At 33.7% G+C, this 12,834-nt stretch overlaps 1 protein-coding gene across 1 annotated transcript in view; it reads right to left on the bottom strand.

Annotated features, from left to right (window-relative positions):
* The window catches only part of TRDN (triadin), a 360,457-nt gene that overhangs the window by 91,066 nt on the left and 256,557 nt on the right, over positions 1-12,834 (bottom strand). Inside the window, exon 22 of the mRNA XM_027601775.1 lies at positions 2,777-2,827. Within this exon, the coding sequence (XP_027457576.1) occupies positions 2,777-2,827 (51 nt within the window). The remainder of the gene's footprint in view (positions 1-2,776; positions 2,828-12,834) is intronic.

The raw sequence follows: 12,834 nt of genomic DNA, 5'->3' as shown, positions 1-12,834 counted from the left end.
TCTTTCCCCTGCTCTTTTTGTTTGGAACAATCATCCCTAGACCTCTCTATAGCTTCTTAAAGCAAGACACAGCCTAATGATGTTTCTCTAAATGCCTAAGTTACTCATGGTCATCAAATTCCCAATAAATGTGGCCCCAAATGATTTCTGTGTAATAATCCTGGTTTTATGAGTTCTAGCATTGCTTCAGTATGGATTCTAATGTGTACATGCAAGTGGAATCAGTGAGAGACTGGCAAATGTAGGCAACCTTTTAGCTGTTTAATAGAAATAACTCACAAAATACAGTGACTCCAATGCACTAAGTGGCTTTTTTGCAAGTGGAATTGCTTCATTCTGATTCTGCCACACCTCAGCAGCAAACTTCAAAGAGCTTCTCCAAAAACAGTATTATTGCAGGGGTTTTTAATGTCCCTGACATCTTACAGGTAACACTGCAAATTTTCTCTTTGATTTTTTTTGTAATGATAAATTATATTCAGAAAATAAAGGAAAGATGGCAATAAATTTCTTTTAAAATAATATCCAACTAATATGTAACAAAGACATTTGACAGCATTAACACAGTTGAGCAAGAAAAGAGGTGCATTTGAAATAGTTCTAAATCAATAATCATGGGCAGTGAACCTTTGTATACATGATTTTCTAGTGACTGGAAACATCTTGCAAATAGTACAGAATTTAACATTGAGGGAAAAGTATTCACTAGAAAATTGCCTGCAATTGTGCATTAATAACAATAACAACAAAGATAGAAATTACAGGAGTCTACTTAGTGGTTGGTGTGGATTTAAATCTCCCAGATAATATTTTCCAAGACAGATTTTTACAACTACCATTTCCAACTAGTTTAAGCTTTGGTACAAGTGAGGTCTTTAAGTAGTAGTTTAAATTTTTGATAATCATCAGTGCCTCAAAAGTAGCTTTGGAGGTAAGCTCCAATCTTTCTTTTGAGCTGCTTTTATTGCAAACGATAATATACGGTCCAACTATTCCTGTGGCATAACCGTGGACCAAAATAAATGTATCTCATAGTACATTAGAAGGGCGGAAGGCTTCCCTTGTGCAAATTATGGTTTGCAAATCATATACATATATGTGTATATAAGTAACCATACATATATTTGGATTTTCCTGGTAGTATCTTTCAATGACACCTTTAGTTCTCACGCAATGAAGGACAGTGTTCTCGATAACTGTCAGATAAAATGAGAGAGGAGAATGAGAAGGAGTTTCTCTCAAAGTCAGTATCACTGGAGAAAGAATCGACTGAACTCTTCTGTGGGAATTAAGGGGAGACTTCCCCAATAACAAAAGGACAAAGACTATTTTTCTATATGCAGAGCCAATGTATCAGGGTCAAATAGATTTTTCAAACTTAGGTAATGAACTCTACCCTCAAAGCAAAATTGCTCTGAAGAATACAAATATAAGAGCCCTATTTTAAGGAGCAAACAGTATCTGTGTTAAAATGAAAAGATGAACTTCAGTGTCTGAGAGACTTGACTTTGATTTTTGCCTTCACCTCTTAGCCACAATTGGGATACCGAGTAGCTTACATTATATATCTATGCCTCAGCTTCCTTGTTTATAAAACAACTGAGATTTCAAGCACAACTTGCTGAAGCAAAATGTATAAAGTAGATATCAGTGTGCCTGGCAAAGAGCAGATGCCCTGCTTCAGTTCTTCTCTCAAACAATTCTCACACTTGGGCCTGGCTAATTCCTTATCCTTCTTACTTGAATTTAAATATCACTTCTTCAGGAAAGCCTCCTCTGCTTCCCCAGACTCAATTAGAATCCCCGATTACAGCCTCTTACAGCATCCTGTATATTCCTTCCATAATTCTTATTGTTTTAATTAATTATGTAATTAACACTGTAAATTCCATGAGGGCATAGACTATGCCTTTCTTGTACTCCTGGTGTCTGGTGAGCACATGTTCTGATTACTGTATACTAGATGCAGTAATTATTGAATGTGGTACTTATCAGTCCACATAAAAAAATAACATGAATAACATTAGCTCTTGATGCTTAAATAGGTGGCATTTCAATTAAATAATACAAAACATACATGTGTGTATATATATATATTAGATTATGAATATATAAGTTTGTGAATTTAGATGAGAGGGTTCAGTGAAAGTTGAAGTAGACTGAGAAAGCTTGATGTTTTATGTGAACATTAGTGTTAGAAAATGTCTGGGATTCAGATGGACAGAAAGGAAAGCCAGGCCATTCCAAAGACTGAGATCACAAAATTTAAATAAGAATGCCTTGCTCATTTACCACAACAAAGAGCCTGACAAGACTCAAGCAGACCAAACTTGACTAAGAGTCTTTGAAAAGAACAATTGAGCACTCCAATTCGCGAGTCTTCCTCCCTGTTACTTGCTTTGCCATCTTTATTTCTCCAGAGTTGATTCTGCACTAAATATATATTTTGTGAATGGATAGAAAAGAGAGAATCAGAGCACATGGATGCAAGTTCTTTCCATAGTTTTACTTCCCTTCTAACTTTGTTTGTTTTTTAATCTTTTCATTATTTAAGGAAAATCCTTTCTCTTTCTTTTGGAAATTGAGCACTTTTTAAGTCATAGTGAACTGGAAGAAAGGGGGATAAGTCAATAAATACAAGTTTTCAAATATATGAGTGTGACCTGGGCAGTTTGGGCTCACCCATCTGTGAAGGAGATGAGTCTAAGATACTACAGACTTTTCCAGCTATTTTTGCTTATAAATTTCTAGTGTTATGTTAAATTGACTCCATTACCTTTATCCTTCAAAACTGAGGAAGTCGTCCTGGATTTTTCTTTTTTAATTTCTGCAAGAGGAATCATGGGGAGAAAAGGTTACAAGGAATCACAGGAAAAAAAAAAAAACAAACCTGCAAGTTTCTTCATGTTGTTTGTTTTTTTTCCTGAGGCTTAATGACTCAGAGTGGTTTTGAGTTGGTATTCAAGACAGACATGTCTACTGGTAAGTTGCCTGTAAAACATTGACTAAATATGCAAAAGATACAAAATAAGCCCACGAATTATTATCACAATTGGAAGACTATGATAGACACACTAAAGGTACAAATAAAATGCTACGGGCTTTGACGAAAGACAATATAACAATGGTAGCTAACATTGTCTATTCACTATCTGTCATAGGGAATGTTCTCTACTGTTTGGCCATTCAATGTTCATGGCAACCTTGTAAGGTAGGCAGATCCTGTTACTACTTCTACTTTTCACATAAAGGGATTAAGTAACTTTTCCAAGGTCACGTGGCTCAGACAGGAGGACTGGGATTTGAACTGATATTTCTCTGAACTCAACCACAGAGGCCCTGGCTCTCCTAGCTGAACGATGAGATCAGGAAAAGCTCTGGCAGGTGGTATTGAGGCAGACCTTGAAAATGGAAAGGATTTAGGTAGATGTAGAGAAAAGGGAGAGAAAGACACATTTTAGAAGGACAGAAGAGATAATGGGGAGGCTTGAGCTGGTCCTCTGGCAGTTTGGTGTGTGAGTCACCTGTAACCAACAGAATGCAATGGAAGTTATGCTGTGTGACTTCCTGGGCTAATCATGAAAGCCAAGCAGTTTCCACCTGCTTTTCCAGGGACAACAGCTCTGAGGAACCTGACTGCCACTAAGTGCTCCAGCTAATACCACCATGCTAGAAAAGCTACATACACGCAGCCCAGTCAATAGCTCCCGTTGAGCCTCCAGCCAACAGCTGCTAGCCATCTAAGTGAGTGAAGCATCTTGGACATCCACAGACGATTACTTTAGATGACTACAGCCTAAGCCTACATTTGATTGCAATCACATAAGATACCCAAGTAAAAACTGCCTAGTTGATCCCTCCTAAATTCCTGACCCTCTAAATCATGAGCACAGTAAAATTGGCTGTGTAAAATATACCACTACCTTTTGGAGTGGTCTGTACACAGAAACAGCATTTGAAACCATCAGCTAATAAATAGCAAAATATTGCAGCATGTGGTAAGTTCTCAGTGGAGCTCTATAGATAACAGAGAAATGATTAATAGCTCTATTTTATAATTGGGAAGGTTTTCACTGAGAAGATGCCATTTGGGTTTAGGCTCCTACGTTGAGGAGAATCTCACTAGTCAGGAGATGCCAATTTAACAATATAACTGGATGTAAGATGTAAAACAGATTTTTAAAATGCTGAGGATAGCTTCTGGAGTTTGTACATGTTTCACATGTACAAGGATAATCTGCCATCAATTGAGATATGAAATGTAAGAAATAGAAGCCTTTGGAGAAAAAATCATCTTTGTTTTGAATGTATTATGTTTCATGTGTCAACAAGATACCAAAAAGGAAATGTCTAGCAAATAGTTGGAAATACAAGTAAAGTACAGATTATATGCAAGTGTTGCAGAAGCAAAGCAACCTGCAGTCTCATTGATAAATGGAAACTAACAATATAATCAATAACATGAATTTTGAATGCCCCAAACAAATCTTATTACTTTGTTTACACATACTGACTTGACTTCGTGAATAAACTAAGTATACAAAGGCAAAATAAACCAGAACGTTAAAAATTATGTTCTTCATAATACATGCAAATTAAAAAAAAGACTGATGGGTTATAATGTTTTACTTATATATTTCAAATCCAATCTTATATAATTTGCCTATACTGAAATATCATTCACATATTGGACTAATAAACTTAATCTTATACATTTTGATTAGCTATTGCCAAATGTTTTAAAATCACACAAACTGTGATCAAAATAGTAATGCAAGTCAAGTTTTAAATAGTTTACTAGATAAAAATTATTCGTGTTAAGAGGAATATATTCAATTTCAATAATGCCAGGAATTTTTTAAATATTTATTTATTTATTCTAGAGAGAGAGAAAGAGCATGAGCAGGAGGAGCAGAGGGAGAAAGACTCTCAAGCCGACTCCATGCCAAACGCAGAGCGAGATCTCACAACCCTGAGATCATAACCTGAGCCAAAACCAAAGTCAAATGCTTAACTGACTGAGCCACCCAGGTGTCCGAGGCCCAGATTTTTTTTGTTAAGGGACTGAATATATCTAATCAAGATTAAAAATAGAAAATAGCATTTGCTTTTTCTTCTAACATGGTCCTGTAGAAGATAAAATGTATCTATAACAACAGTGTTTTCTTCTAGAAGAATTTTTTTTAATGCCCATGAAACAGGCAAAACAAAAGACTAAAATAATGGACACTCTTATAATGGAGGAAGTCAGCACTAGAGTTTTTCCTTAGCACAAACATAAATATTTTGAACCCCAGGCAATGTGTTTAAAGGAAATAGTACAATTAAGAATATCTTTGATCTGACTGCTATTTATTTTTCATTGCTCTGAATGATCAAGTTCAATATCAATTTATTATTAGTGACATTAAGATATTAAAAATGTTTCTGTTGGAGCATCATGGTTTGATGTCAATATCACATGTAGCTAAATTTTAAAAAGAAACTGAAACTGGAAGGTTTAAAAAGCCTAACAGAATCATCAGGCAATTTAAGCCTCCCGGCTGTGAAAAGAATCATACTCAAAATTGTCAACCTTTCTTACACAGCTAGCTTTTAGAAATGTCATTTTAAAAACTGTCCTTTTTTACCTCTTTTGTAGATACAAGACATCTGCTGATTTGAGATATTTTTTCACAAGCTTAATGAATAAGATCAATGTATCAAACTTTATGGATTTTTCTTCTGATGGAAAGACGAGTTTTAAAGAACCATATGGAGAGCTCTATTTATAAGTTTAATAATACTTGCTAATTTCCTGGATATGACTACTAATATACATCACATAGCATCAAAAATATTAAAATTGTTTCATGACATTTCTCTTGCTCTTTAAAGTGATAATATATTGTTCCTAAAGTGATTTAATTGTGACTAATTGCATGGATTTTTTTTAATACTTAATATGAGTGCTCTACATGCATCTGTTATTGTTTTCTGTTCATTTGGACATAATTTTTGACAATCAGAAAAATTTTAGAAAAGGCATTTTATAGAATTTAATATTTTCCAAACTCCAAAATTTAAATTTTATAAATCAATACAGAGAAAAGGATTCTCAAGTTCTCTAAATGGTTTAAAATGCTGTGTTTGTAATCCCCATGAAGGAAAATATATTGATGTTTATTTAATAATAATTTTGAATGCTTCTTAAAAGATGTTTTCAGAATTTAATTTTACTAGGACACTGTCCATTAACTCTGTAATTAAGTATGACTTGGTCAGAAGCTATCTTTAACTTTCTCTTTGTCCTAATGATACATTTAATCATTCCCTATTCTATGGGCTAAAGCACTTGACACACATAATTGTAACATTTTAAAATGTTTTTCTCTAAATCCTTAATTAAAAATGTTTCCAATTCAATTATATTTACATGTTGGTATCTTTTTTGTTCTAACCTTGGAAACATCACTGCATTTCTTTCTTTACACTTTATTTAAAAAAGAATATAATTTTGTAACCGATATTATCATCTACCTCTAATCAGACAGATAATTAAAAAGCATAATATAAAATTTGCCTGAATGACATTTGGACAATGCTGTCAGGGCTTGGAGACTATGGTGAGGTATTCCTCAAGATATTGTAAATAAGGCAAATTAGACTATTTGAAAGTTAAGCTACATAATCAATACAGAGTGGGAAGAGTTAGTGAGCTCAGAAAACACCAACTATATAATACTATAAATACAATTCTGAAGAGCTTCCTTGCATTACTCAAGCACTGTGGAAATCTAAGCAAGCAGGGCTGTGTTAGTATATTAAAACTCTGACATAGACCACAGCATAAGACTTCAAAACAACTAACAGATACAAAACTTGTTCAATATGCATCTTGCAATCACAATGGGGGAGAAAGTCTTGTCCAATGGATTCAGTATTCTAGTCCTTTTGACAAGCTCTTCCCTATAATAGCATAGTTTTTCAAATTATCTTAGTTGAGGGACTCTCCTGAAATCATCTAAATATCCCTTCCCTTTAAATTCTGACTGAGCTTTGTAATTATGATGATTTTAGGCTGTGTAGCTTGGCTGCAGAGTGGACTCTTTGCACATGCCTTTATATTCTGGTCCTCGTTACACAGTAATAATCAGAATACTGATTGGAATTCTGGAGAGTACCTCAGTGGGGTGCATTTTCGTCATTTTAGTTCAACTCTGCCCAGCTCTTTTGAAAAGATCAGCAATATGCAATGATTTAAAAAAGGAAAATAAGCACTTCTTTATATATCTGGGGGCTGAGATAAACTAAGACACTGTAGCACAGAATTAGCTACTGAGCCCTAAATCTACTATAAAAGATTTTGTTTTTCATAGAAAACTTTATTAGCCATGAAATTTTTCTCATGAACTTATGTTCCAGCCAGGATGCCAAAGTTCCCATGTCTGTTTCAAGAAAATATATTATTACAGGACGATAATTTGCTTGGCAGCAGGCAAAACTAGGTTTCAGTCATTCCCGTATTCACATAAATGATAAAGTGTCATTTTATATCCTTAGGCATTTTACATATGATCTTGTTATGAACTGAATGTTTGTGTCCCTCCAAAATTCGTATGTTGAAGCCTAAAACCCAATGTAATGGTATTTGCAGGTGGGGCTCTGGAAAATGATTAGGTCATAAGGTTGGAGTCCTTGTGAGTGGGATAGTACCCTTGTAAAAGAGATAAGAAATAGCTGAGCTCTGTCTCTGTCTTTCTCTTCTCTCTCTCTCTACTATATCAGGTATATAGTAAGCGGGCATCTGTCTGCAAACCAGGAAGAGAACTCTTACCAGGAACCAGATTGACTGGCACTTTGATCTTGGACTCCCCAGTCTCCAGAACTGTGATAAATAAATTTCTGTTTAAGCCACCCTGTCTGTGCTACTTTTGTTGTAGCAACCTTGAGCTGACTAAGACAAATCTCTTTAATTTCTCACTCATTCCAGTGAGTTAGGTATTATCTACATTTCATAGATTGACAGCAGAAGCTAAGAGGAAAAACTTGCCCAAGGTCACAGCTACTAAACGGTAGTGGGAAACTTGAACCCAGACTATCAAACTACAAAAGTAGAGTTAAACTGCTACACTATGCGCTAAGAGAACAGTGGCTTATATCACTAGATAGTGTGTCAGAGGCCCCCTTAGAATGACTAGTGAACATGTTTGCATCACTACAGCACATCAATTGTTCTCCATAACTACTAGTCTGCCATATAGCCTTCCCAACACTTCTGAAGCCAGACCATGTCATCTGACACATACTAAGAATTCAATAACTATTTGTTAAATAAATTAATAAATTTGTCAATTTTGTGCTGACCACATTTTATTAGGAAAATTGCTCTTCATTTTTTACAAAAAGCCTAATAATCATTACAATCACCTTCTGTGGTTAGTTATTGCCCGACTTTGCAATCCTAACCTAGCTAAGTTATCAAAGTAAAATCAAATTGCTGGTTTTTGACAGTTTTCGTTGTCAATAAAAGCATATATTTCAACCTAATATTTACCTAGGATTTTTTTTTCTGGAAGTGTAAATCTAGCATTTTACTTTTTGTTATCTAAGAAATTTTGGATGGTAAATTTCCAAAGTTGGAAAATCTCACACACCTATATGCATATACTTATGTCAATGTTTGTAATAATTGCTAATCATCTCTTCATTTTAAGTAGAATATATTATATTTTAACTACAATAATATTCATTATCCAGTCTATATTGTCTTTTGAACTTTGTTTCATAATTAGAACTCCTCTTGTACAGACACATTTATATGAGATCTTGGGAATTAGTCTCATTATTGTTTAAGCTTTCAAATATAAAACTTATTTTATGAGATGATACAAAAATTTTGAAGAAATATAATTGAATATAAGAAAAATGTTAACTTAAAAATTATTAATATAATAAAAAGTAAATAGGGTTTTTTATGAATCTTCCCATTATTCATGGTATAGAATCTCAAAATGTAGTACTTTGAAATTTACCTAGTGAACTAATTCTTTCAGATTCATATACTTATTTAAAATTAATGAACTTCAATGATTTTTAGAACAGGTTAAGGTTTGTAGCAAAATTGAGTGGCAAGTACACAGGGTTTCCACATACCCCCACCCCTAACACATACAGCCTCCCTTATCATCAACATCTCTTACTAGCATGATACATTTATTACAATCGATAAACCAATATTGGTACATCATTACCAAACCAAAGTCCACAGTTTACATTAAGATTCATTGTTCATTTTGGTCATTCTATTGATTTTGAGAAATTAAATGACATACATCTACTATTAGTTTCACTGACCTAAAAATTCCCTGCGTTCCACTGATTCATCCCTTCCTCCTCCAAAACCCCAAACAACCACTGAACTTTATACCATCTCCATAGTTTTACCTTTTCTAGAATATCATGTAGTTGGGGTTATACAATAAGACTTTTAAGATTGGATTTTTTTCACTTAGATATAGAATGTAAGTTTCCTCTAGGTCTTTCTATGACTTGATAGCTCATGCATTTTTAGTACTGTAAAAAGTAGCATTGTATTGATGTAACAGAGTTTAATGATCTATTCACGTATAGAAGAGTGTATTTGGTTTCAAATTTTAGCAACTATGAATAAAGCTGTTTGTTTGCAGGTTTTGTATGGACATAAGTTTTTAAGTCATTTGGGTGTTTGTTTGCAGGTTTTGTATGGACATAAGTTTTTAAGTCATTTGGGTGTATACTAAGATTGCTGGATTGTGTGGTAAGAGTACATTTAGTTCTATAAGAAACCACCAAACTGTTTTCCAAAGTGGCTGTATTATTTTGTATTCCCTCCAACAATGAATGGGAGTTCCTGTTCCACATACTACCCAACATTTGATGTTATTAGTGTTTTGGATTTTAGCCCTTCTAATAGGTACGTAGTGGCATTTCATTATTTTAATTTGCAATTTCCTAATGATGTATGATGTTGAACATCTTTTCGTATGCTTTTTTTGTTATCTGTATATCTTCTTTGGTAAAGTATCTGTTCAGATCTTGTGCCGATTTTTAAAACAAACTTTTCTTCTTCGTATTATTGAGTTTTAAGATTTCTTTGTGTTTTTTGGATAAAAGTCCTTTATCAGATATGTATTTTATAAACATTTTTTCTCATTCTGTCTTGTCTTCAAATTTTTATGACAGTCTCTTCTGAAGAACAGAAGGGTTTAATTTTAATGAAGTCCAACTTATGAATTTTTCATTCATGGATTGTGCCCGGATGTTGTACCTAAAAAGCCATTGCCAAAAGCCAAGACCACCTAGATTTTCTTATGTTATCCTCTAGGAGTTTTGCCATTTTACATTTAGATCTATGATCCACTTTGAGTTTATTTTTTGAGAAGTGTGTAGAATCTGTGCCTAGATGCTGCCGTTACTTCTTCTTCTTTCTTCTTCTTCTTCTTCTTCTTCTTCTTCTTCTTCTTCTTCTTCTTCTTCTTCTTCTTCTTCTTCTTCTTCTTCTTCTTCTTCTCCCTTTACTTCTTCCTCTTCTTCTTCTTCTTTGCTTGTGGGTGTCCAATTGTTCCAGCACTGCTTGTTGAGAAGACTATACTTTCTCTATTGAATCTTTTTTGCTTCTGTGTCAAAGATTAGTTGACTATTTTTTTTTGTGGATCTATCACTGGATTATTCTGTTCCATTGATCTATTAGTCTATTATTTCAGCAACACCATGCTGTGTTGATTGTTCTAGCTTTATATACAGTTGAAGTAGTAGTGTCAGTCCTCCAACTTTGTTCTTCCATTGTCTTAGCTATTTTGGGTCTTTTTTTTTCCATGTAAACTGTAATAATAAGTTTGTTCATAGCCACAATATCAGTTTGTCAATATTCACTGTGATTTTTATTATGATTGTATTGAATCTATAGATGAAAAATTGACATCTTAACAATTTTGAGTCTGCCTACACATGACCATGGAATAATTCTCAATTATTTGGTTCTTTTATTTTTTTCATTTGAGTTTTGTAGTTCTTCTCATATAAATCTTACAAATATCTTGTTATAATTAAATCTAAATATTTCTTTTGTTATTCCTAATGTAAACGGTATTGCATTTTTTATTTTATTCATTCTGATTTTTTATTGCTGCCTCATAAAAGAGCAATTTACTTGTGTGTATTAACCTTGTATCCTGAAGCCTTGCTATAATTACTTACTAATTCTAGGAGGTTTTTCTTGATTCTTTGAGATTTTCTACACAGATACATATCATATGTGAATAAAAACAGTTTTATTTCCTCCTTCCTAATTGATAAATTTGTATTTCCCTTTCTTGTCTTATTGCATTAACTAGTACTTCTAGTACAATGTTGAATAGAGGTGGTGAGAGGGGACATCCTTGCCATTTTTCATATCTAAGGGGGGAAGCTTCTGTTTGTCATTAAGTCTGATGTTAGCTGTAGGTTTTCTGTAGGTATTCTTTATTGAGTTCAGGAAGTTCTGCTCTATTCCTAGTTTGCTGGAGGTTTTAATAATGAATGGATGTTAGATTCTGTCAAATGATTTTCTGTATATTGATAAGATCATGTGTTTCTTCTTTAACTTGTTGATGTGTTGGATTATATTAATTGATTTTTCAAACGTTGAACCAGCTTTGCATACCAGAATAAATCCCACTTGTTATAGTGTAATTTTTTAAATTCATTGTTTGATTTGATTTGATTATATTTTAGATTTCCTTGATTTGTTTTAGAAAGTTCTTGTCTATCAGTACTTTAAACTTTGTGATATATATGTACATGTAAAAGAAAATTGAAGTCCAAGACTCTCAAACGGGATTTAGTTGAAGTAAAACAAAAGCTAACGCCATTTAAAAAAAAAACAAACAAACTAGAAACTCTCCTTCTACAGGGCTTATTAGTGTGACAAAGTGATCCCCTGCAAAACAAAGACCCTCATTTAGGTTCCTTCACTTGGGAACAATATTTTAAAAGGAGGATTCATTTTTGTATTTTAAAAAGATAAACTCAATGTATTCAGTAAACATTTATTCAGTGTCTCTTTTGTGCTGGGAGCTGAAAAAGCACAAACGGTTGCATTGAGTTCAGTTAATGCCAGAATGCATCTACATAGATCATAGAGACACATACACAGAGATCTGGGCCCATAGCATATAGATTGACAAACCCTACCTGATGGAATGAGAAAAGATTTCACGGAAGCACTGACAAATGTAGTGGATTTTGAAACTGGATAAAAAGTTTGTCACCAAAGAAGAATTGGAAAGACAGCTCCAACATAAGGAACAACATAAGCAAACCATGGAGTGTGAAAGTTCATGTGGCTGGATTGCTGGATATGCAAAGTAGAGGAGAAGCAGTGAGCAAAAGCTTGAAAGTCACACTGAGGACTGGAGATGAAGGGAACTATAGTATCCTACCAAAGATTTTAAATTTATATCCTTCCAGTGATAGTCTTTGAAGATGCTAAATCCAAATATTCTTTCTGGTATTATGTCAATGTAATTAATAAAGTTTTGTTCATAAAAGAATATTATACATACTAAACTGACTAAATACATAGAGAGTCATTGTCATCTTGTTTGGAAATAGTCCCAAACTGAAGCCACCCATAGTTGTGTTCTCCACATCCTCCTGTCTCCAGAGACAACATCTTCTGTTTCATCTTTTACAATTTCTTTTTTGCATGTGTGTCAAGAGCATAATTTCTATATCCTATGTAGCATTGTTACTGATATTTATGGTTTAATCATATTTAGAGAATCTTCATGTCATTTAATTAAATATTCAATAGGATGCTTTGCTCCAGAGATA

This window comes from Zalophus californianus, chromosome 7 (genome assembly GCF_009762305.2).
Source record: "Zalophus californianus isolate mZalCal1 chromosome 7, mZalCal1.pri.v2, whole genome shotgun sequence".
Taxonomy (NCBI): Eukaryota; Metazoa; Chordata; class Mammalia; order Carnivora; family Otariidae; genus Zalophus; species Zalophus californianus.
Note: the sequence above shows the minus strand (reverse complement) of the source record. Positions and strands in the feature narration are given on the sequence as shown.